This window comes from Panulirus ornatus, chromosome 42 (assembly GCF_036320965.1).
Source record: "Panulirus ornatus isolate Po-2019 chromosome 42, ASM3632096v1, whole genome shotgun sequence".
In the NCBI taxonomy this organism is placed as follows: domain Eukaryota; kingdom Metazoa; phylum Arthropoda; class Malacostraca; order Decapoda; family Palinuridae; genus Panulirus; species Panulirus ornatus.
This window is the reverse complement of record NC_092265.1, coordinates 12,339,502-12,366,866: the sequence shown is the minus strand read 5'-3', so window position 1 is coordinate 12,366,866 and position 27,365 is coordinate 12,339,502. Positions and strand designations below refer to the sequence as shown.

The 27,365-nt window shown below is 39.1% G+C and overlaps 1 protein-coding gene across 1 annotated transcript; it reads left to right on the top strand.

Moving 5' to 3' along the window:
• Nucleotides 1-642: 642 nt before the first annotated feature.
• On the top strand, nt 643-17,630 carry LOC139761912 (phosphoglycerate mutase 2-like). Its single transcript, XM_071686544.1, has 6 exons — nt 643-678; nt 2,811-3,012; nt 9,560-9,792; nt 12,510-12,652; nt 13,043-13,164; nt 17,159-17,630. Exons 1-6 carry the CDS (start codon nt 658-660, stop codon nt 17,323-17,325), a joined length of 888 nt encoding a protein of 295 aa, XP_071542645.1. The 5' UTR covers nt 643-657; the 3' UTR covers nt 17,326-17,630.
• Nucleotides 17,631-27,365: the final 9,735 nt, after the last annotated feature.

Below are 27,365 nucleotides of genomic sequence, written 5' to 3'. Positions count from 1 at the left end.
ACGAGCCCACTTCAACGTGTTCGGCACTCTGTTCTATGCAACAGCACTTGACCCCTCCCACTCTAACCACTCCATAATCAACCACCAACCTCCAGGTAGAAATAAAAAGCTTATCTCTGCCTTATTATTCAGGAACCTCTCCTCACACATACCTTGACCCCCCCCCCCCCCCCCAACAAACAGAACACTCACAAGTAACTCGTACGCACTGAAATAACCCGACAAGCATTAGACAATCGACTTACATCAAAAACCATGCTCCCTAAACAAACACGTCACACACACTCGCTTACGCATTGGACGTAGCGCATCACCACAACAGTACAAACGCAGTTCATCATATCCCAAGACCCTTCGACATGCCCACACTGCTATTACCATAAGGAAGACACGGGGCACTTCCTACTTGATTGCCTTGCATTTTCAGCACAAAGACGCACACACACTGCAACCAATCACTTTATAACCCGTGTTCACGGGCATCATGATATAAGGGACTCCTGAGGTAGGAAGATAAGACATTGTGTCAGGCTCCACCTGCTCTTTTACCTACACCTCGAGGCTGCATCATCATCAGTTGAAATCGAGTACAGTATCGTCGAGGAACTTATCTTTCGCTGCTGATTGTAACGCAGCCACGAAAGATTTCCTAGGAATATGCATATGATACATATGTACGTACGTATAACATTTCTTGCTCCGGGAGGGAGTCCCTTCTATCCTTACGAGGCTCCTGCAGCTTCCAGGAAGTTGGTCACGTCCACCTGTCGGGACCACAAGCCATACAGTGTTGTGAAGTGAGTGTGTGTGTGTGCGTCTGTGAGCAGAGTGTAGGGCAATTGACCAATAGGTGCTTGGCCTCTTTTTCATGGTTGTTGCATGAAGAGGTTTGGGATAAGTTTCAAAGGGGGGATTGACTCGTGTTTATCTGGGGTGTGTGGTTTCTAATGAGATGGAATTTAAAGCAGAGTTAAGCTGTTTAGTGTTTGTGAGTTTTTTTTTTCAGTATTTCTTTTGTCAGTGTTATATTTGTTGAGGGTGTGATGATCTGTGAGTAGAGGTAACTGAAGTGTGAGGCAGGAGTACATACACTTATGTGTGTGTTACATTGGACCGGGTCACGAAACTGGGTATGACAGTACGTCTTTTTGGCAAAGTGCCTCCAATATGAAGGACGCAGAAGGACATTCACTTGACGACGAATCATGAAAATATCATGTCTGTTAGCCTTCCACCTTTTACTGATGAGGTCTAATTGCCCTTACCTTATTGGAGATAGGGCATATGACTAATTAACTGCATGATGAGTGAAATGTAGGATTAACAGGCTTTAGATTGGATATTATTACAGAGCAACACCAGCCTGAAGGGCAGGTTTGAGAATAGAAAATATGTAAATCAAGATACGTTAGACAAAAATGATTCATTACAGATTCATGTGTTTACCATATAAGTATAGATATACCGTAGTTCACATACTCTCTTAAAATGCAGCAAAAATTGATAATGATGGTATCACTGATTATACATTTTTGATTTTCAAGGTCATGCATTAAAATTAGATCATGGGTGTAACAAAATTAGATCTAAGAACGATGTCATAAAGAATTTAGCCTTTGAAGACATGATATTCATCAAAAGGTCTTGGAATTTTGGGTTTTATCCAAATTGACCTGGAAGTGATTACGTAAAGAAAATCAAAACGTTGCAACAGAGTGCTTCTTAATTTTAGCTTAAGATTAAATCTATTTCCTTCTAACCTGATGGCAGGTAAAATAAATGATCTATAGTTCGTCTTTTCTTTTCCTATCGTTTCTTGCAGGCAAATGGTTTTGTAACATGTAAGACCTTGTGTGTCCTTGGGCGTGGTGGCATCTTACTGCCGGCACTGATGCAAGCGGAAGTCACGGTTACCTGCATTAGATCGAGACATGACATTCTATTTCAGTATCTGTAAAGAATTAAGGTGGCTTAGCTGATGACCATCTCTTTATATCGAAATCAATACGTATCTACATATCAAGTGAGCTACATTATATAAATGGGTTATTGGCGTCTGTTAGTCTTTAATGGTATTTGAAAAATTGATGCAATCTATTTCTATCCTGAATATTAAGGAAAGTGAGAAGATGTAACTAGGATCTAAGGATGCATAGCAAGTTCTCTGGTATATTTATATATGGCTAAAATTTGGTGGAAATAGAATAATGGAGCGATCCCTTCTGTTACTTAGGCTGCGTTGTGTTGGCGTGGATACGATAATTATTGTCTCGCTCGCACTGGATCAAAGCTATATTTAAATCATTTCGGTGATTTGTAACTCCAAGTAATTTTTTTTTATCATTCTGTTATCATATGATAAAACAGAAATTTACAAAAAAAAAGTGATCACATTTTGGCTTTCTTAGGCCGAATATATAAATCGATAGTAGAGTCCAGCCCTTAGAATGTTTTGATGTATTGATTCATTTTAAGGACAACATTTTTCTTTGATAGTGATTTATAGAAAGCAAGTTGATTCAGTATTGCAAATCAATATTCATCCTAAGAAGATCTATTTATGTATATATGTTTCTTTACGAGATTAAGTCCAGGGATGTATGAGTGTCACGTGCAGAGCATTGCCAACTAACGTTATCGCATTTATTAAGTTATAATCTGTTTAAGATAGTGAGTTGAATAAATAATCTTATCATAGTGTCACTAAACTGACTCACAAATATGAAAAAGATGGTTAAATTTAGATGATTTTGGAAATCCAAGAAGTGAAACAGGAAATGTTTGTGGCAACTTTCTCATTGACTTCCAAGGTCGGAGCGGACGACGTTGAGGGCAGACGACGCACCGGTGACCGGCTCAGTCTCCTTGAGCTTGTCTTGCAGAGCAGAGCATCCTTCACAACTCTCAGGATGGGGGGCAAGTATCGGATTGTTATGGTTCGCCATGGCGAGAGCGAGTGGAACAAGCTCAATAAATTCTGTGGGTGGGTGGACGCCGAACTCTCCGAGAAAGGTTAGTCAACTTTAATGGACTAATTTTGAAGGCTTAACACATCTTGCTGCTGACGTTTTTCCATGCACGTTATTACCATGTCTTACTGTAATGGCAAGTGCGTGGCTTATTAAATTCATTATGACACTATTTAGTTTTCCCTTTTCAGGTGACCAGTTGACATGTATGGTCGGTACTGTAAATGTATGCCACAGATTCTCTCCTAATGAATGGGGAAAAGTAAATGGTGTGAGGTGTGGATGGTCGCGTAACACCCCATGTCAGACATGAAGTCTAGGCGAAGGTGCTGCCAGCCAGCCAACGTCTGATAAGTCGTATCCTCGCTGCTCGGGCCATTCCCCTCACACAAGGCTCTCTTCACACACTCACTGTTCCCTCACACAAGGCTCTCTCCACACTCTCCATTACTTCGCCCAACACAGTCGACATTGTGGCCAACCCGTCACCCAGGCCAGTCGTGCTGATCCTCACGTAGGACAATGCATCATGCAGCCACCAGACATATTGATTTTCTGAATGCCGCATACCTTTCATATGTTGTGATATAATATATATATATACGACAGACAGGACTTAGACTTTGTATTCAAACCAACCAACCATATCCACAATCATTAAACATGGAAGTTTTTACTCATTTGCAGGACTACAAGGAATGTGATAGGTCGAAGAAACACATCTGAGATTTTGTAGGATACTTAGGTGACTGATGATTTTTTTCATCAGATTTATATTGTCTTTATTTGTTTTTTTTTGTGATATCCGTTCTAATATGATTCCATACTTTTTATATGATTCAGATTCAACAGGGGTCACAGTTGCATGCAAGATACACTGGCAGGTGAATTTAATGTTTATTTATATATATATATATATATATATATATATATATATATATATATATATATATATATATATATACTACTATTTTACTTGGTGTAAAGTTTTTGCAGTTCCTGAGATTGGCATCAGAAAATGTGACTTTTCAGGTTGCAGACTGAATATCAAACCTATGTTTGTATTTCTCAGACTCTTCTTTAATCTGCAAGTATTTTTTTGAATTCCATATTTAAGCTCAGTTTCTGTTAGGGAGACTTCCACACATAGCTGAACATATTTCAATTCTGGGTGTCGTTATGATATCAGAACATGAAAGATGTTTCACTGCTTTAGCATTTGTTTTTCTTTTCTGTTAAAATACATGTTCAGTTATCGGACTTTGCATTGTTCATAGTGATGGCTTATCTTGTGTCATGGAGTTAGCTTTTCAGCTGCTTCACTGTTAATCATTCTTCCTCTATAACATTGGTTTTAACAGCTGCTGCGATAATCAGACTATATTGCATTAGCCAGTTTTCTGGTATTTTTTTATTGGAAATTTAGGAAAATTATTTAAAAAATTAGTTTTTAAAGCATCCAAAAATATTTATGGTATTACCCTCTGTACACCACTGTATTTGCAGATATGTTATTACAATCTGTAGAGGAAAAATTGGTATTACCCTTTGTACACCACTTTATTTGCAGATATATTATGACAATTTGTAGAGGAGAAATTGGTATAGACATTAAGATTGTGACATGGGGGCACATCAGATCTATCTTTGGACTATCCATGGATTTAATTTGCAATGGTGGTGTACTAAGTGGAAAATATGATAAAAGTGACAGAGCCTGATTTGGGCTATTGAATTTTACTCTGCACTATTAAGGTTGTTATTGGGGAGAGCTCGGAAGGTAAAGGAAAACAGGTTAAGTAACATAGATGCCAATAGTCTTCTAGTGAAGACTCTTGTAACGTGCAGGGAATTGATTATCATTTGAGCACTAATCTTCATGGTCGGTGTTTAAATCCATCTGTCAATGATTTTGATATTTGTATGGCTCTGTAAGTGTGCCTCTCTGTAAGCAATTTTGAAGTGTGAACGTACATGCAGATAAATGTTGATGTTTTTGAATATTGTCGGTAGTAGTTGGTGGGCATTCAATGACCAGGGAAGTATATTACCATTACTACCTGCCTGGGTATCAGGAGGTTAGTGGCTGCTGCATAGTGAGTCAGCACTTCAATGGTTGTCAAGTTGCATTCCTCTGACCCAGGTAGCTGTCTTTTCCTTCTGTCTCACCCACATGTAGACTACTGGCATTTTGTCCATGTACATACAATCTCTCCTTGTCTTGCATAACACTTGACAAACTTAACTGTCACAGCTCATTCTTCGTAACTCTAGATTTTCCTGTGGTGAGCTATATGTGCTAGCCCTTCCTTTTCACAAGGTGGTAGGAGCAGTAGATAGAAATAGTAGGTATGAGCATTAGGTAGAAACAGTGGGGAAAAGTAGTAGGTAGGAACATTAGGCAGGAGTATTAAGTAGTAGTCAGTAGGAACATTAGGCAGGAGTATTAAGTAGTAGTCAATAGGAACACTAGGTAGGAGACATTGCAAATACTGCTAGACTTTCCCTCTGCTGGTGGCCTGTTAAGGGTCAGGCACTAAAGGCTGAGAATTGGCCCTGGAGTTCACTAGTTATGGAGACTCTGTTGCTGTTGCCACACCCTTTACAGAATACCGGAAGGGAATGGGCATCAGAGAGATAGGTAGATGAATACATGTAAATGTTTGTATGGTGGTGTCATCAGTGTTGTATGGATGTGAAGTATGGGATTTAGATACAGAAATACAGAAGAGGGTGGGCATGTTGAACATTAAATGCTCGAGTACAATGTTTGTGAGGATCAAGATAGAAATGATAGGGTTTGTTAGTAAGAACAGTCTGCTTGAGAGAAATGAAGAGTATATGCAGCAGTGGTTAGGACATATGGAGCGGATGAGTGAGGGGAAGCAGACTAAGAGGATATACATGTTAAAAGTGGAGGAAACAAGAAGATAGGGGACTGATTACGAGATTGAAGGATGGGGTGAAAGATGTTTTGAGTGATCAGGGTCTGAATAAGCTGGAGAGTTTGAGGCATTTATGGAATGGAGCAATGTCATACACAGGGTGACATGCTGCTGTTGGGCTGAAACAGTGCTTAAAAAGTGGTCATGGGAAACTATGGAAGGTCTGTAGGCCATGCCTGTGGATAAGTAGGCTGCAGTTTTGGTGCATTGTACATGGGAACTAGAGAGGATGTGAGCAAATGAAGTAATTTCTTCATTTGTTCCTGGTACTACCATGCTATATGGGATATGGGAAACAGCGAACAAGTATGAAGAAAATGTGTAAAGATGTTTACTTATGTGTAGATAAGATAGTAATCTTAAAGTGATGTCACGTGGTGAATTTGTGTCGGAAGGTTCACCCACCTGCTGTACCTTCCCTCGACCACTTCAGCCTTGAGTTATGCATTACCTTTAGTGCTCTACTACAGCTATGCAAGTTATGTTAGCTTACTTATCTGTACATATCTTTTACATTTACTTTTATATCTTATATCTTTTGTCAGTATTAATGTGTTTCAAGTGAATTCACTCCCTTGGAACATCCCTTCTTTGCTGATCCTCCACCCTTCCTCTTTAGCTGCACCTTTGTCTTTATCTGGGAATTTACAAACATAAGTTACATTACTTCATTTGTTTGTGTATATACTTTACTATCGCCTGTATTTCTTTTGTTTTTTCGTTGAAATTCTGAATATTTGGATTTTTATTGGCCAAATTGTAAATGCAGAATTGCAGATGATGCAGCATGTAAATGTAAAAGCAGGTATGAGGTACCCCCTTATTAAGGTAATTCACTTAAGGTGTTTAGCTTTGATGTATCTTGAATATTTAGGGGACACTTTTCTTTTGAGTTGCCAGATGCTGCTTTTAGACTCGTAAAGTTGTGAAGTTACAATGTCAAAAGTTTCAATATATGGCTGCAATCTCCTTGTTGTAAGTCAGAAACACCTGGCAAGTGAAGCAGTGTCTGTTTTTGTTGATAATGATGCTAGATGAGACCTCAGTTCACAAGCTTCTAGGCTGATGCCTTTTTGCCACTCCACCTCAACTCACTTTTTTAGCCTTTTAGCTTCTCTAAATGCAAATTATATTTATGGTTCAAGGGCACATTTCCTGGCATTTATTTCCTGCCATAATTTCGAGGCATGGGCTGTAGATAAGGCTGTTTAGAGGAGGGTGGATGTGTTAGAAATTAAATGTTTGCAGACAATATGTGGTGTGAGGTGGTTTGATCAAGTAAGTTATGAAAGAGTAAAAGAGAGGTATGATGATAGATAGTGAGGTTGAGAGCTAAAGAGGAGGTGCAAAAATGGTTTGGATATATGGATAGAATGAGTGAAGAAAGATTGACAGAGAGGATATATGTGTCAGAGGCGGAAGGAATAAGGAGAACAGGGAGACCAAATTGTAGATGGAAGGATGGAGTTCAAAAGATTTTGAGTGTCAGGGCCTGAACATTCAGGAGAGTGAAAGATGTAGATGGGTTAGTGAATTGGAATTATGTGATTTTCAGGGGATGATGTGCTGTCAGTGGACTGAACTAGGGCATGTGAAGCATCTGAAGTAAACCATGGAAAGATCTGTGGGGCTGGGTTTTGGTACATTACACATGACAGCTAGAGAATGAATGTAAGCAGGTATAGTCTTTCTTCATCTATTCCTGGCACTACCTTGCTAATGTAGGAATGGCAAGCATGCTTGAAAAACAAATCAAGGCTGTGGTTGGGTGGGGTCATATTGGGGCAGAACTCTTAGTTACTCTTAAGTTACCCTCTAAAATGAAGATAACAGAGTTTGTCGAGATGTTGCCAAGTCACAGATTTCTTTATTATGTTATATATGAGATATTTGAATGAATGATTATAGTGTTGATGTATGTGTGTGAAAGATATAGTGATACAGCAGAATTAGAGCAAAATGATATTCATTCCATTTATGTACCAGGTGGAAGAAATATGAAGAAATATGCATGTTGACAACATTTTCATAGTTATGTTATATTGTGTACTCCATTCTGTAAGGGTAAAATTTTCGTAAAGGAAAAGACAGTAGGTTTTACAGGAACAAAAAAGTGTGTTGAGGAGTTAAGCAAGAATCATTACAATATTTGCTCTCGTAATAATATTAATACTGTACCTCATCATAGTATAACTTTTACATTTATTATACTTACTGTTTAGCATTTAAGTTATATTAGCTTTCATTGCAGAAAATGATTATAGTGAATATTCCTGTGTTAGGTCCCAAGAAATGAAAGTAACTTTATTTCGTATGACAAACTTGGAATTGCTTAGATTTGTCCTTTCCAGGAAGGCAAACCTGACTTTAAATGAAGCTGTCTTTTAAAACTTTCAGAAATCGATTATTACAAAAATCTAACCTTACTTTTACTATGAGCCTAGACTCTCCTTATTTTGGATGTTATTTAAAAAGAATGTGATCATGATGGTCTTACATCGTCTTTGGCATTGTTTTCCTTCATTTTCACTTCATGGATTTCATCAGAATAACAGATATAAGGAAATATTTGAAATGTGAAACCTGTTATGTATTCTTCCCTACTTAGCCATATGCATGATAGCTACCCCTACCATTTTTGTTTTCATGTTGAACCTACTATACCAAATGGGTATTGTCTTTCTTACATATCGCTGTATTATTCTGTTTCTGACATTCGTTCAGTTCGAGAACTTCCTCAAGGGGGTGGCCACGGCAGAAGTCTTTCCATAACGAGAACTCCAGTGCCACTTCTTGGGCTTAAGTGCCTTACCCTTAACAGACCACTGGCATAGGGCATCTCAAGTGCGGTGTTTTCAGAGGCTTCTACCTAGTGCTCCTACTGACTATCAATACCTAATTTGTCCACCTAATGTTCCAACCTATATCTGCCTACTGCCCCCATCACATGTTCTTACCTACTTCTTGTACCTAATGTTTCTACCTTATTCTCTTGTCTAATGTTCCTACATACTGTTTCTGTCTATTGCTCCTACTATTTTGCCAAAAGGCAGGAATAACCTATACCTCTCTGCAGGAAAATTTAGTTATGAAGAATGAGTTGTGTGAGTTAAGTGTTGTCAAGTTATATGTGTGACAAGGAGAGACTGTATGTTTGTGGACAGAATGCCAGCAGCCCATGTGTGGATGAGGCGGAAAGAAACGACAGCTACCTGGGTCAGAAGAGTGCAGCTTGACAACCACTGGAGTGCTTGCTTACTGTGTATCCATCACTAAACTTCCTGATACCCAGGTGGGTAGGACCGGTGATATACCTACCTGGTCAGTGGCTGCCTTACAACTAACACATACAACGTTCATTACATATACATACTGCCATCTAGTTTTGCTATAATCCATTTCATGTACATCAGTTTTCTAGGTACATAGTTCTGATTTTAATGGTTTTGATTTTTTTGAAATTTTTAAAACAAATGATTATAATGCATTTCCCAAATGAAGTATCAGTAGCTTGGTATTTGTAGCATATATTGATGTTTATTTTGATACTGTTGGTTTTCACACCCATTGTAGTGTCACATGTTAGTGAATTCTTTTGTGGCTCTATTAGCAATATGCATTATTTTGAATATGGTTTATCGACAGGTGTGAAGGAGGCTCATGCTGCAGGGAAGGCAATAAAGGATGCTAACATCAAATTTGATGTTGCCCATACCTCCGTGCTGACACGTGCCCATAAGACACTGTTTGCCATTCTTGAAGAGTCTGGTCAGACTGATATTGAACTTTATAAGACATGGCGACTCAATGAACGTCATTATGGTGGTCTTACTGGACTGAATAAGGCTGAAACAGCCCAGAAACATGGAGAGGAGCAGGTGAGTTTTGAGGTGAAAGCTTACAGATAACTTTCATACATACAAAACACTTATTTCTTATTATCTATTATTTATTATTCTTTGTCGCTGTCTCCCTTGTTAGTGAAGTAGCGCAAGGAAACAGACAAAAGAATGGCCCAACCCACCCATGTACACATGTATATACATACATGTCCACACACGCACATATACATACCTATTCATTTCAACGTATACATATATACATAGACATATACATATGTTCACATGTACATAATTCATACTTGCTGAATTTATTCATTCCCGTTGCCAACTCGCCACACATGAAATGACAGCCCCCTCCCCCCACATGTGCGCAAGGTAGTGCTAGGAAAAGACAACAAAGGCCACATTCACACTCGGTCTCTAGCTGTCATGTATAATGCACTGAAACCACAGCCTGCCCTTTCCACATCCAGGCCCCACAAAACTTTCCACGGTTTACCCCAGACGCTTCACATCCCCTGGTTCAATCCATTGACAGCACATCAACCCAGGTATATCATATATGTTTTATATTATTCTACTTTTTCGCAGTCTCCCACTTTAGTGAGGTAACGCAAGGAAACAGACAAAAGAATGGCCCAACCCACCCACATACACATGTATATACATACACGTCCACACACGCACATATACATACCTATACATCTCAATGTATACATATATATATACACACACAGACATTATCATACTTACTCTGTCTTTGTCGCTGTCTCCCGCATTAGCGAGGTAGCGCAAGGAAACAGACGAAAGAATGACCCAACCCACCCACATACGCATGTATATACATACACTTCCACACACGCACATATACATACCTATACGCCTCAACGTATACATATATATACAGAGACATATACATATATATACACATGTACATAATTCATACTGTCTGCCCTTATTCATTCCCGTCGCCATCCAGCCACACATGAAATGACAACCCCCTTCCCCCGCATGTGTGAGGTAGCACTAGGAAAAGACAACAAAGGCTACATTAATTCACATTCAGTCTCTAGCTCCCTTTCCACATCCAGGCCCTAAACTTTCCATGGAACACCCATTCCCTGCCAAACATGAAATGACATCCCCCCCCCCGCATGCATGTGAGGTAGCACTAGGAAAGGACAACAAAGGCCACATTCGTCCACACTCAGACTCTAGCTGTCATGTGTAATGCACCAAAACCAGAGCTCCCTTTCCACATCCAGGCCCCACAAAACTTTCCATGGTTTACCCCAGATGCCTCACATGTCCTGGTTCAATCCATTGACTGTGCATCGACTTCGCTATACTACATCATTCCAATTCACTCTATTCCTTACGCACCTTTTACCCTCCTGCATGATCAGGCCCCGATTGCTCAAAATCTTTTTCACTCCATCCTTCCACCTCCAGTTTGGTCTCCCGCTTCTTGCTCCCTCCTCCTTTGACACACATATCCCCCTTGTCAATCTTTCTTCACTCATTCTCTCCAAGTGACCAAACCATTTCAACACACCCCCTTCTGCTCTCTCAACCACACTCTTTGTATTACCACACATCTCTCTTACCCTTTCATTACTTACTCGATCAAACCACCTAACACCACATATTATCCTCAAACATTTCATTTCCAACACATCCACCCTCCTTCGTACATACATACATATGTACATAATTCACACTCTGCCCTTATTCATTCCTGTCGCCACCCTCCACACATGAAATGACAACCCCCTTCCCCCGCATGTGCGCGAGGTAGCACTAGGAAAAGACACCAAAGGCCACATTCGTTCACACTCAGTCTCCAGCTGTCATGTATAATGCACCGAAACCACAGCCCCCTTTCCACATTCAGACCCCACAAAACTTTCCATGGTTTACCCCAGATACTTCACATGCCTTGATTCAATCCATTGACAGCACATTGTACCTGGTATACCACATCGTTCCGATTCACTCTGTTCCTTGCACACCTTTCACCCTCCTGCATGTTCAGGTCCCTGATCACAGACATATACATATGTACACATGTACATAATTCATACTTGCTGCCTTTATTCTTCCCCGTCACCACCCCGCCACACATGAAATGAGAACCCCCTCCCCTCGCATGCGCATGAGGTAGTGCTAGGAAAAGACAACAAAGGCCTCATTCGTTCACACTCAGTCTCTAGCTGTCATGTGTGGTGCACCGAAACTACAGCTCCCTTTCCACATCCAGGCCCCACAAAACTTTCCATGGTTTACCCCAGACGCTTCACATACCCTGGTTCAATCCATTGACAGCATGTCGACCCTGGTATACCACATAGTTCCAATTCACTCTATTCCTTGCACACCTTTCACCCTCCTCATGTTCAGGCCCCGATCGCTCAGAATCTTTTTCACTCCCATCTTTCCACCTCCAATTTGGTCTCCCACTTCTCCTCGTTCCCTCCACCTCTGATGCATATATCCTCCTTGTCAATCTTTCCTCACTCATTCTTTCCATGTGACCAGTGCTCTGTGTGTGTGTGTGTGTGTGTGTGTGTGTGCAAAAATGTTTATATAAATGTATTTGAATGGATGTGTTTTTCTTTGTTTCCTCTTGCTACCATGGTAATGTGGGAAATAGTGATGAAGTATAAAGATAAAGATGAAATCTTGGAAATAAATAAATGCATCAAAAAGTTTTGACAGGATGGATAATCATAGTAAGTTTGTGATTAATGCAGGTTCAGATTTGGCGTCGTAGCTTTGACACTCCTCCACCTCCAATGGATAAGAATCACCCTTACTACAAGGAGATTGTTGAGGATCCTCGCTATAAAGATGGGCCCAGCAAAGAAGAATTCCCAATGTTTGAATCCCTTAAGTTGTAAGTATGAAGCGTGAAAAATGAAAGAATTTTGATGAGTTCATTAATACTTGTAATTAGGAAATAAATGTATATGCCAGAATGTCTCTTTGTTTGTCTTGGACACAAAATCTCAGACATTGCAGGCATATGGTGTTTGTATTAATGTAACTGTTTAAAAACACAACTTGTATACCACATGCTCCTAGCTAAACCAGTTACTGAAATGAAGATTCCTTACTGTAAATGTGCTTATTCTGTTACAAGAGAATTGATTATATATTTCCTAGGTAAATGTAGGCAACTAATTTTTTTCCTTTTCTTTCATCGTCTCTTCCTCTTCACTGATATAATGTACTAAGAAAATCCAGTTGTTATTTTCACTATCCTAACCCAATTTTGTGTGAACAGGACTATTGCGCGTACTCTCCCATACTGGAATGATGTTATTGTGCCCCAGATGAAGAAAGGAAAGAAGATCCTTATTGCTGCTCATGGAAATTCCCTGCGAGGCATTGTCAAACATCTTGATTGTAAGTATGTCTTTTGTCTCATGAGAAGGAGTAAAAAACTTTCATGGTTTATTCGCAAAATTTAATGAAGTACCATCAGATAGAAGTGAAAAGATGGAGTGAAAGATGTTTCAAGGGTTAAGGGCCTGAGGATGCAGGAGGATGGGAAGCAAACAAGGGACAGAATGAATTAAGTATGTGGATAGGAGGGAAAGGCATTCCATCAGCAACTACTGCAACAGAAGGTACATTAGGGAACAGAGAATTGGTAAAACCAAAGAAAAGGAGTTTAGAAAGCAAAGACTTATGTCACACTCACTCATATGCTATGATGTCAAGAGTTACAACAAAAGTTTTGCTAAAATACATGAGAGAGGACCATATATGAGCCACGTAGGAAATATTGGAAATATTACCATTATACCTAACTGCAAAATCTATAATGATCAGAAAAAAGGAATGGAATTGGAAATGATTGAGAAAATGAGAGTTAAGGATGATTTCAGACTTTAGGGGCAACAGAAGTGAGAGCAGTGGTGCATTAGTTGGAGGGTTTAGAATTTTGGCTCTACTTGGGGATGGGCTATACCAAGGCATACTTCCAACAGGAAGGAAAAGTGTGCGTGTATAAACAGAGGCGGAATACTTCTTGTCCACATAGAGCTGGGGGGGTACTTAGAATACCGTGCATGAGGAAAATGCAGATGTCAGAGATTCATTGAGAGAAAATGGGGTGGAGGATTAGAAGTAGAATCAATCCACATTGAATGAAAGGTAAAAGAAGTACCAAAAAGAGCCATTTTGTTGGTTGGAGTGAGCTGTAAGTTGATCATTTTGGAAGAGAGGATGAATGGTTAAATTTCATCAGTTTTGGAGATGATTTCTGTTAAGGACTTAGGAGATTTGTTAGTAGTAGAAAATGTTGTAAGCACACTTTCTTTTTATGAAGGTGTTTGATTTTATGAAGAATGGCTTTGTAGTTTTTCTGGGCATAAATGATAGCATGGGGGTTTCAGTGGGAGGGGAGTGTTTCGTGGCCCATTATGTTCAGACCCTGATGCAATAGGCATCAAAGCAAGATCAATGAAATTGTGATTAGGGAAAAAATTATATGAAAGAACAGGTATAGGACTCCATCCCAGCCAACATAACCTTTGCTATATATATTTATATATACTCGGAACGGTGTGAGGCATCCCAGCTGGTGAAGTAGTACCCATCCTGGGGTAAATCAGTAGAGAAGCTGTGTAGGGATACCTGCTGAGCTTTCTCTGAGTGCCATAGTTGGCATTTTGAGGTTGTGATAAAGGGTAGGCATACCTAAGGGAAGAGATAGTAACAAGGCCCCATAGTGGGAAAAAAGATTATTTAAAGTGAGAGGCTTTAGAAGTAAAAAAAAAAAAAAAAAGTTGAGTGTATTGGAAGAGTGGTTGTAATGGTCAGCAACTTTTTGTTGGTGTTTATCTGTCCCAAATCATTGAGAAGTGTAAAAGAAAAAGCTTAAGCTCCACTGGTATGATCCTGGCTAGAGCATAACCAATCAGGGTTGGAGCAGTTATGCTTTGAGAATTAAATTACAATTATTTTCCATTTTTTAGATAATATTTATTACAAATACATTTGGGAATGGCAATTGCATTTCGATTACCACAAAAGAAAATCAGTTATAATTACAATTTCCCAGATTTGGAAAAAAATGATTTTGGTTAAAGAAAAACACTAATTTTGCATTTTAAGGTTATCTTTTATTAACAAACAAGAGTCACAAACTATTTTAAGAACTAAGATAAAGATTTCACTTAAGTGAAAGTTGCTGATGGTAACTAGAAAGCTGGTAGTTTCTCAAACAATTCACTATTGCACTTTATCAATAACATTGAATGGAAAGAAATGACACCAAGTTGAGCTGTGTTAGCAGTGAAAAATATTTCCAGCAATGCTGAAAACTTGTTCTGATGGAGCAGATGTAGCAGTACACCCAATAATCTCTTCATTGGATGCAAAGTTTGGGACTCTTCTTACCAGTATAACATTGGATCACTTGAAAATGACAAGAGTTCCTTCCTATACATGTTGCTTCATTAGAAGACTCGCTGACACTGCTTCCCTCTGATCCCTGTTGATTTTCTAAATTCATTGAACATTTTGGTATGAATGAGAAGAGTCTGCTTCTTTTTGATTCTGGTAATTCTTTTGCTAAATGATCCTTGTTACTTTATCCAATGTTGATGTTGACCGACCCTTCCTGAACTCCCTCCAATTCTTCAAGTATTTCCTTGACTTATACCAGCATTTGGTCCTTCTGCTCTTGTAATGGAAGCCAGTCCAGTTTGAAAGGTTCCAAAAAAAGCTACTACTTGAACATCTCTCATTTTCTCGTATGGATCCAACCTTTACTTCGGAGTCTAATAGGACTTCAGCCAGTTGTTCACAGTAATGTAAATGGGTGTTATGATTACGAATTAGATTCTCCAGCGAGTGTTGTTTTAACTTTCTGAATCGGTGGTCCTCGTGAAAAGGTTTGAGGACAATCACAAGCTCCTTTAAGGCAGAAATCTCCACTAGCATGATTTTATTACTCCTTTGCTTTCTCAGGGACACAAGATCAGCTGCATTGTTCACCTCTGCATGGTTCTTGAGTTCATATAATGTTTTGTTTTTATTATTGGACTGATAATTTTGTTTGGGTAGGATGAAAGGATCAATAGGGTGGACTCAAATCGTTAATGATAAAAAAAAATACCTCTAGCGAGTACTGCTACTGATACCTGCTGAACTTTTCATAACATACCGGTACTGCTACCACCGGTACTTTGAAATATATCACTTGCCCTCTTGCATTTACAGGGTTACCAGTACCACTTACTTCCCCTTTCACAATTACAATTAGATTACAATTACTTGATCACAATTAGTTACAATTAATTACTTAGATTTTATTTTCAACTACAATTAGTAAAAATGTTTCTAATTGATTGCATCTATTGAATTACAATAACAGGTACTCCAACCCTGTAACCAATCCCTGTGGTGTACATTGAAAAACCCCAGTATAGTGGATTTTAGCTCATGGATGTTAGGAGAGGAATGCCTCATTACAGGAAATCAAGTAGTTGAAGAGTTGTACAGAGTCAGAAGAACAGGGAAATAAATGAAACATTATAAAGGGTAGAGTGATTTGAAGCTAGATAACATTAGGATTAGGAGACTCAAGGTCCATCCTTTCTAATCCTTGCAGCCGGAGTGATGGTTGTGATTGAAGTTTAGAGATCTGTTAGTGTAGAGAAGAATCAGAAAGCAGTGGATGGAGGGCAGAGATATAGAATAAAGAGTAATGAAGAGAAAAGTTTTGTGGGTGCTCCTAATTTTTCATCTTTCCTGACCTGTATGAATTTTGGTTTCACATTCATACACTAGAAATGGGAAAAGTACTCCCTCATGCAAGCAAGCTTCTACCATTTACGTGAGCTACCTGTGATCCGTCAATTTTTATCTCTTGCATTACTTTCCTTTCAACTATAGTTTTATCATTGCCATCCTTATTGAACTTTACTCCTAAGTATCTAAACTCGTCTACAGTTTCAGTTCTTCACATTACGCTATTCACTGGATTAAAAAGCTTTGAGGATGAGATACGTTTGTCTAGTTTGTTGTGCTAAAGGAACAAAATCTTAGGAGGATAAGCTATCTTAACAGGTTATCCCTTTCATTTTATATAATTTCTTCTGATCTGTTAGAGACAACTGTTCCATCATCACTGATTATTATTGCAAATTTTGAACTAGAAATTTTTACTGCAAGGATACAACTCCAGTTTGGTTGGAATTAGTGTTGATGTGTTGTTTCACTTTTAGTATAAAGATTTTCTCTAGTTTTCATGTGTATGAGCAATCTGTGTACAGCATATTTTTATTTAGTCTTTTTTGATGATTTTCTCTAGTTTTCATGTGTATGAGCAATCTGTGTACAGCATATTTTTATTTAGTCTTTTTTGATATTTGTTCCTTTCCTACAGCAATGTCTGATGAAGCAATCATGGCTTTGAATTTGCCCACTGGCATCCCCTTCGTGTATGAGCTTGATGAGAACCTCAAACCTGTGGTTTCCATGAAGTTCTTGGGAGATGAAGAGACTGTGCGGAAGGCAATGGAAGCAGTTGCAGCACAGGGCAAGGCCAAATAATCCAGGAATTTTCATTTAGAATAGATGACTGATCATCACCCTATCCACCAACTGCATCATAGCAAAATAAGAGCTGCAATAGGATATCTCTCTTCAGTGGTACAGATGAAAGGTTTTTTCTTCATTGATACTGATGAAAGTTTTTTCTCCATTTTTTATAGTTGAAACCTCTCATTACTGTTTTTATAGCCCTTTTGAAATTGGTTTTTATTAGATTTTTTTTTGTTTCAGTCAAAGAAGAGTATGCTTTAATTTTATTTCTGTACCCCTGTAATATATTTATGAATATAAGTAATGTTTATTGAGGATATTTTCACTTTCCTAAAGTTTATTCTATATAAATATGTTAATGAAATTGTTGGTCTTATTATTAGTATTATATTTTTTGTACATTGGAGCCTCCAGTCACAGACAAAAGTCCACATCAAGGCCTGGCCTTAACTGAGATATAGAAAGGTCAGTTAATGGGGAAAAAGAAGTGACGTATTCACAAATTTTTGAGGAAATTAAAAACTTGTCTTTTAAGATGTGGCATATAGTTGATGGGAAAGACAAGAGAGGGTAGAGACTTCCAAAGCTTGTAGGTGTAGGGAAGAAACAGTTATCAAAATGGCCACACAATAATCATGCGACACAGCAGCTTGCCGAGTGTTGTGTGGTCTAGCTAGTGGTGAAGGCAAACAAGCAGCTAGCTCTCGGGAGCAAAATTCAAAGTAATACCAATAGAAGAAGGAAAGTGAACCAATATTGTGGTGCAGGGTAAGTGGGTCAACTCTGAAGTTAGCCTGGAAAAGTTTATAAGTTGGACCACTTTTAACTCTACTTTTTCAAGTGAGAACTAGAACCACCCTAGATGTGAAAGCAGTACTCCATACAAGGACAGATCATTCCTTTGTATAAATGAAGCAATGGTTCAGAAGAAGAAAAATTACATCTAAACAGGACTTCAGTTTCGTAGAGGCAGACTTGGCTATTTCTTTAATGTGGTGTTTCCAAGATAGCATTTACATGAGAAAGAGACAACAGTTGGCCTGATTGGCCCACTACTGGATTGTTTAAAAAAAGAAAAAAAATAAGATATAATGACAAAAAAAATGTAATTACGCTCAGTACTTTTTTAAGCTATCACAGACTCCCCTCTGTTGCACATTATCCATTTTGTGTTCCTGTTACCACTGTCGTTTATACATTTATTTGACATTTTTCTCAGAGTATACCTGAATTTATGAAATATATTTTTCTAAAAGACTTTTGAAGGTATTTATAGTTTTAGCATTCACTACGTCTGATGGTAACCTATTCCAGTGCTCAATACATCTATAGGAAAAGAAGCTTTTTCCCCTATTTATACTACATCTTTTAGCTTTGAGTTTTATTCCATTTGTCCTAGTAGCTGCACTTTCTTGTATTTCGAAAAGATGCTCCTGGTTTACTCTATCGAACTTGTTCAGAATTGTGAACACTTGGATTAAGTCACCGAGAAGTCTTGGTTTTTTTTAAAGGAGAAGAGATCCAATCATTTTAGCCTCTCTTCATTTGCCAGACTTCTAAGGGATGGGATCAATTTTGTTGCCCGTCTTTGTACTTGCTCCAACTTTTCCTCGTCTTTATAGTTTGGGGACCAAAACTGGTCTGTATATTCAAGGTATGGATTTTGCTAGAGAATTATAAAGTGTGAGAATTGTTTCTGGTGTCTTGTAATCTATGTTCCTGGCTATGAAACCTAACATTTGGTTGCCTTTTTACTTGCTGCTTAATGCTGTTTAGTGAATGTTACAGTGATACCAACTAAGTATGTTCGTTGAGTCAAGAGGTGTAATTACAGAACCATCAAAGGCTAAGGGAAAGTTGAGGAATTTTTGATAGAGAAGTAGAAATTGGGTTTTGGAGGCATTACACTTTACCATTCAAGTTTGAGTTTATTGAAGAGGTTGTGTCAAGATGAGATGCAGAGCTAGGAAGAGAAGAAGCAGAATTGTAGAATGAAGTGGAATGCAGTGTTGTGTTATCAGCATATGAGTGTGTTTGGTTATTTGCAGAAGAAAAGTAATCGTTGATAAAAAGTAGAAAAAAATGTAGGAGGCAGGACAGAATCTTGAGGAACGTTGCTGCTGATGGAGAGAGGCTGATCCGACAACAGCCATGAGAACAGATTACCCAGAGAGGAAGCTAGGTACGAGGGAGCAGGTTAGGGAGAGAAGCCAAAACAGGGGAAATTAGAAATGAGACCCCAATGCCACATCCTATTAAAAGCTTTGGATATGTCAAAGGCAAACTACGCTGGATTTCCCAAAATCTTTCAGGGATGATGACCAAACATAAGTAAGATGAGAAACAATATTATCGATGGGTCTCACCTAACGGAAGCCACACTGGTGATCAGAGAGGATTGTGAGATTCAAGGTGTCTGTGGATATGGGAATTGAGAAGGGATTCACCGATTGTAGAAATGGTAAATGTCAAAACATTAGGATGATAGAAGGGTTAGCATGGTCACTCTTCTTAAGGATGGAATATACCAATGCATACTTTCGAGAAGAAAAAGTTATGGTTTTTGAACAGACGAGGAAGCAGAAGTGCAAGTTCAGAGACAAGCTATACTCTCTTTTTAATACATGGCGATAGATGCCATCAGGACCATAAACCTTGTTTGTGTTGAGAGCGAGAGAGAGAAGCACTTTTTATATGGTTTGAAAGGGGATTATGGGAAGGGGCATAGTATTAGGAAGAAGAGCTTCAAATGGTGAAGGATTGATAGTCATCTAAGTTAGGGTTAGAACAGAAACAGGAACCAAAAAGAATAGCTTTATCTGAGGGAGAGACTGCTAAAGTGCCTTCAGAACAGAAAACTGATGGTAAGGTAGAGTGACAGAAGTTGTTAGCAATGATGCCCTTAGTTAAAGACCAGAAAGACCTATCAATGGATGACGAGGAAAGGTTATTGAACTTTCTTTGAATTAAGGAATGCTGTTCCTCATGGATAACATAATTGCAATGATTATGAAGTCATTTATTTATGTATTAACCGAGAACCACTTATGGAAGAAGGGTCCTCTTGTTACCCAGGCACTCTTTTCAGAGTCTCTTGCAACCCAAGACTTCACCTCATCCAGTAGCAGAGAAATGTAAACACCTTTGGAGTGAGAAGTTCTTTAATGAGACTGTGCTCCCAACAATACAGCTTCTCTGAAAATGACTTTTCACTTACTGTACTCTCATGCAGGTTGTCTGGTAACACTCCACTGATGACTCAACTTGGTGTGTGTGTGTTGAAAAAATAAAATGTGCTCGTGTAAATGCATAAGTTCCAGTTTTATCTCAATATTGGGTTGAGGATGTGTATAAGTGATTGGCGAGACAGCATGTACCTGATGCACTCCATGTAATTATGGTGGATTTACTGATGATAGATACTGGACTGAACTAGGGCATGAGATGCATTCAGGGGAAACCATGGAAAGATCTGTAGGGGCTGATTATGGATAGTGGGCTGTGGTTTCAATGCATTGCACATGATAGCTAGAAAATGCATGTGAGCAAATGCAGCCTTTCTTCATCTGCTCCTAGCACTACCTCGCTGATGTGGGAAATGATAGACAAGTATGGAAAAAGAAAGTATTGGCATAGACGTTTTTATTGGTAGATTAAGTGTACAAAGATTAAAATGAATGGGTTCGCATGAAAGAGATTTTCTGAAAGAGGTAAGAGACTGTGTCTTATTAACTGCAATTCTCTTATGAACACAAGATGGATAAAGAGCATAGAGCCCTTTCATTTTAGTCTTTCATCTGTGTATTAGGGAATTATATAATGTAAATGGTGAACAGGTATGAATAAAATATTACGCAAGGTAAACATAGGTTCTTTTGTCAGTTATTACAATGATGTGTCCCATTTAATCACTGATAGAATTCTATATTTGTGTCTTATGCATACACTCAGAAAATTCATTGAAGATCAAGACGCAGAAGTAAAAAGTAACGTAATACAGTATGTGAATATTACTAGTGACGGAAAAAATCAACTAGATATGAGAATTTCAGAGATTTAAAGGTGCACAAGCTTTGTAGGTAGTAGTTGGTAAGCAGCCAACCACCAGGGAGTTATATTACCTGTATCACCCGCCTGGTTATTGGGGGCGAGGGTCAGTGACAGCTGTGTAACAAGCCAGCACTTCACTGGTTGTCAAGTTGCACTCTTCTGACCCAGGTAGCTGTCTTTTCTATCTGCCTTACCTACATATGGACTACTGGCATTGTGTCTACAAACAGTCTTTCCCTATCACACATAACACTTGACAACACTTACCTCACTCGGCTCATTCTTTGTAATGCTAGATTTTCTTTTGGTGAGCAATGTCTGACTCCTGCCTTTTGGCAAAATGGTAGGAGCAATAGATAGAGTTGTAGGTAGGGACAATTAGGAGTAGCACTGGGCAGAAATAGTAGGTAGGAACACTAGGCAGGAGCATTAGGTAGAAGTTGTCATTAGGAACATTAGGCGTTTGGTATTAGGTATTTCTAAATATTTGGTATGAAAGTCTCATTCTCCACAAGGCCAGTTTTCATCATGTTCAGGTGCTTTCTTGTGATATGCTTCTCAAATGTAGCCTGTCCTTGTCCCAGGGGTGATATATTGACTCCTTTATGACCTACCAAGTTGTTTTTTCAGTCCTCAAAATTCACATTTTTCAAGTTGTTTGAAAACTGTATTAACCCTACAGCTTCTAAGATATTCATTATTTATTTATATTTTATTATACTTTGTCGCTGTCTCTCGTGTTTGTGAGGTAGTGCAAGGAAACAGACAAAAGAATGGCCCAACCCGCCCACATATTCATGTATATACATACACGTCCTCCACACACGCACATATACATACCTATACACCTCAACATATACATATATAAACACACACAGACATATGCATATATACACATGTACATAATTCATACTGTCTGCCCTTATTCATTTCTGTCGCCACCCCGCCACACATGAAATGACAACCCCCTCCCCCCACATGTGCACGAGGTAGCACTAGGAAAAGACAACAAAGGCCACATTCGTTCACACTCAGTCTCTAGCTGTCATGTAATAATGCACCGAAACCACAGCTCCCTTTCCACATCCAGACCCCACAAAACTTTCCATGGTTTACCCCAGACGCTTCACATTCCCTGGTTCAATCCATTGACAGCACGTCATACCTGGTATACTACATCATTCCAATTCACTCTATTCCTTGCATGCCTTTGAAGCTCCTGCATGTTTAGGCCCTGATCACTCAAAATCTTTTTAACTCCATCTTTCCACCTCCAATTTGGTCTCCCACTTCTCCTCGTTCCCTCCATCTCTGACACATATATCCTCTTTGTCAATCTTTCCTCGCTCATTCTCTCCATGTGACCAAACCATTTCAAAACACCCTCTTCTGCTCCCTCAACCACGCTCTTTTTATTACCACACATCTCTCTTACCCTTTCATTACTCACTCGATCAAACCACCTCACACCACATATTTTCCTCAAACATCTCATTTCCAGCACATCCACCCTCCTCCACACAACTCTATCTATAGCCCATGCCTCGCAACCATATAACATTGTTGGAACCACTATTCCTTCAAACATACCCATTTTTGCTTTCGGAGATAATGTTCTTGTCTTCCACATATTTTTCAACGCTCTCAGAACTTTCACCCCCTCCCCCACCCTATGACTCACTTCCGTTTCCATGGTTCCATCCGCTGCCAAATCCACTCCCAGATATCTAAAACACTTCACTTCCTCCATTTTTCTCCATTCATACGTGTGGAAAAAAGCTATAAGATCAATTTTGTCCACCACTTTCACTGTAATAATGTGTAGAAGTTTTGTAGATGTTGCAGCATAGTGTGCTAAAAAGTGCAAGAATAAGGCACGAGTGTCAAGTAAGTTGCCTCTATGCATGATTTATTGTTTATGTTACCTACACCAAAATATTGATAACTGATTAGTATTATGCTTTACAGTATATAAGAAACCTTTTCTTGTTATAATCAGTGTCATTCATTTTTTTAACAGCACAACTATGAAGGTTTGTAAAAATACCAGCCTCACCAGTTTGATGCAGTGTTGTGAGGGTCAGGTAGGTGATGGTACACTTCCTCTACTTTTGCTAGAGAATGTTTTCCTGCCTCATCTTAGCAAAATTTTGATGTTGAAAAAGTCATTGTCCATAAAAGCACTCCGTATAATTTGCAGCCAGATCATTATCAAATAATTTATGATCATTTGCATTCTAGCTAAAAGTTGCTCAATTTACTCAAAAAACTTGCTCAAATTTGCTCTCATTAACATGACTGGAGGATGACTGACTGTGAGGAGATATTATCGTGCACTGACATCTCGGCCAACATGTAAGGTTGGTGCTTGGCCTTGAAATTAAGGTACCAAACTCTCGAAATATCCTTCTAGGGCATCACCACACTTGCATAAATATGTATTTGGAGAAATTAAGAGTTTATTTTTGAAAAAGTTCCTCCTTCACAAGTGATTTGACAGTCTTATTCTGGGTTTCTGCTTAAAGCATATGCATTCAGCACATGAATTTTTGTAGTAATGGACTGAACGAGGGCATATGGTCACAGCAAATCATAGAATTGTCTGGAGGGCTTGGCTGAGGATGGTAGCCATTGATTTTTGTATATTATACAAGAGTGCTAGAGGGTATGAGCAAATAAGACCATTGCTCATCTGTTTCTGGTACTCTATCACAAAGGTGGAAAACAGCAGAAAATTATGGAGAATATTTTTCAATACTTATTTTTTGCCTGTTTTTAAAACCTAATTCTTTGCATTCCATGCAGGATAACGTCCACATAAATAGATCCAGGACTGATAAGTCATAAAGACTTTGATCTACTGTATTCCTTTTCAGACTAGTAGGAGTGTTAGAGATTGATGATCTATGTGTGACTATATTATCATATTTTATTAATGCCCATGTTATTTTCTGATACTTTACCACAGGGGCCACAAAAGTTATCCTGATTTGTACTTCATCCTTAGTAAATGTGCTTTTTTTTCTCCAAAATTCTTCCCTAAGATTGGTACAGTAATATGTTTTCTTCAGAGCATATTTTACTCTTGAATTACAACAATGAATCTGTTAACAGTAAACTTATTTTTTTGTAACTAGTTGCCTATCCTGTCACATACAATGAAATGAGCCCACCATCGACAACCAAACCCCAAAGACCAATCCATGATTTAAATTCACTGCTTTGTCTGGAAACAAAGTGTGGACAAATTGCCTATAGTATAAATTACTACAGTTAGGCATACCTGAGATTACAGAAAATCATCCTTTGTCACTTCTCCTTTACCTAGATATTTAGGCCGAATACCCCAAAGCTTTCTTCACTCTATCCTTCTTTGTCTCCCTTTCTCTCTTCACTTTTGACATCTAGACCTGCAATCAGCCTTTCTTTGCTCATCTTTTCTCATATCTCCAGACCCTTTCAGCGCATCCTGGGCAGGTATCTTAACTAGACTGCACTTACTGCCACACCTCTCAAATTCATATTTTACGTTATCTACCTAACCCACACTACATTGTCCTGGGAAATTTCATATGTATATTGTCCTTTGTTTCAACTACTGTACTTTCAGATGCACCCATTTTTACCCTGAGAGATATTAAATTCACATTGCATATGTTCTTTATGCACTTGGGACTTTAGCTATCCCTCTCCTACCCTATGAATTGCTACTGCCCACATGGTTCCATTCACTGCAATGTCCATTCCCAGGTATGTACTTTATGTACTCTACTAATACTTCAATGTTTTGTATGTTCATATTTGCACCAAAATCATATATCTCATCCCACTGCAGCATTCTGTTACTTTTGTTCACAATGACTCAAACAAAAATATAATAAAGCCCAGCATGTAGGATGGAAAGGCTGTTCAGTGCACAACCATGCAAAATGATCATTTTTATCCTTCATGTGAGCCATGAGAACAAGGGCAACTAAGGCCCTAATCAAGGCCATCCCATTAATGTGATATATATACTTCCCACGTATTCCCTGCATGTCGTAGAAGGCGACTAAAAGGGAAGGGACCGGGGGGGGCTGGAAATCCTCCCCTCTCACTTTTTTTAATTTTCCAAAAGAAGGAACAGAGAAGGGGGCCAGATGAGGATATTCCGTCAAAGGCCCAGTCCTCTGTTCTTAACGCTACCTCGCTAATGCGGGAGATGGCGAATAGTATGAAAAAATATATATATATATATATTTTTTATATTTATTTTATTTATTTATTTATTTTTTATTTTGCTTTGTCGCTGTCTCCCGCATTTGCGAGGTAGCGCAAGGAAACAGACGAAAGAAATGGCCCAACCCACCCCTATACACATGTATATACATACACGTCCACACACGCAAATATACATACCTATACATCTCAATGTACACATATATATACACACACAGACACATACATGTATACCCATGCACACAGTTCACACTGTCTGCCTTTATTCATTCTCATCACCACCTCGCCACACATGGAATACCATCCCCCTCCCCCCTCATGTGTGCGAGGTAGCGCTAGGAAAAGACAACAAAGGCCCCATTCGTTCACACTCAGTCTCTAGCTGTCATGCAATAATGCCCGAAACCACAGCTCCCTTTCCACATCCAGGCCCCACACAACTTTCCATGGTTTACCCCAGACGCTTCACATGCCCTGATTCAATCCACTGACAGCACGTCAACCCCGGTATACCACATCGATCCAATTTACTCTATTCCTTGCCCGCCTTTCACCCTCCTGCATGTTCAGGCCCCGATCACTCAAAACCTTTTTCACTCCATCTTCCCACCTCCAATTTGGTCTCCCACTTCTCCTCGTTCCCTCCACCTCCGACACATATATCCTCTTGGTCAATCTTTCCTCACTCATTCTCTCCATGTGCCCAAACCATTTCAAAACACCCTCTTCTGCTCTCTCAACCACGCTCTTTTTATTTCCACACATCTCTCTTACCCTTACATTACTTACTCAATCAAACCACCTCACACCACACATTGTCCTCAAACATCTCATTTTCAGCACATCCACCCTCCTGCGCACACCTCTATCCATAGCACACGCCTTGCAACCATACAACATTGTTGGAACCACTATTCCTTCAAACATACCCATTTTTGCTTTCCGAGATAATGTTCTCGACTTCCACACATTCTTCAAGGCTCCCAGGATTTTCTCCCCCTCCCCCACCCTATGATTCACTTCCGCTTCCATGGTTCCATTCGCTGCCAGATCCACTCCCAGATATCTAAAACACTTTACTTCCTCCAGTTTTTCTCCATTCAAACTTACCTCCCAGTTTACTTGACCCTCAACCCTACTGTACCTAATAACCTTGCTCTTATTCACATTTACTCTTAACTTTCTTCTTTCACACACTTTACCAAACTCAGTCACCAGCTTCTGCAGTTTCTCACATGAATCAGCCACCAGTGCTGTATCATCAGCGAACAACAACTGACTCACTTCCCAAGCTCTCTCATCCACAACAGATGTCATACTTGCCCCTCTTTCTAAAACTCTTGCATTCACCTCCCTAACAACCCCATCCATAAACAAATTAAACAACCATGGAGACATCACACACCCCTGCCGCAAACCTACATTCACTGAGAACCAATCACTTTCCTCTATTCCTACACGTACACATGCCTTACATCCTCGATAAAAACTTTTCACTGCTTCTAACAACTTCCCTCCCACTCCATATATTCTTAATACCTTCCACAGAGCATCTCTATCAACTCTGTCATATGCCTTCTCCAGATCCATAAATGCTACATACAAATCCATTTGCTTTTCTAAGTATTTCTCACATACATTCTTCAAAGCAAACACCTGATCCACACATCCTCTACCACTTCTGAAACCACACTGGTCTTCCCCAATCTGATGCTCTGTACATGCCTTCACCCTCTCAATCAATACCCTCCCATATAATTTACCAGGAATACTCAACAAAC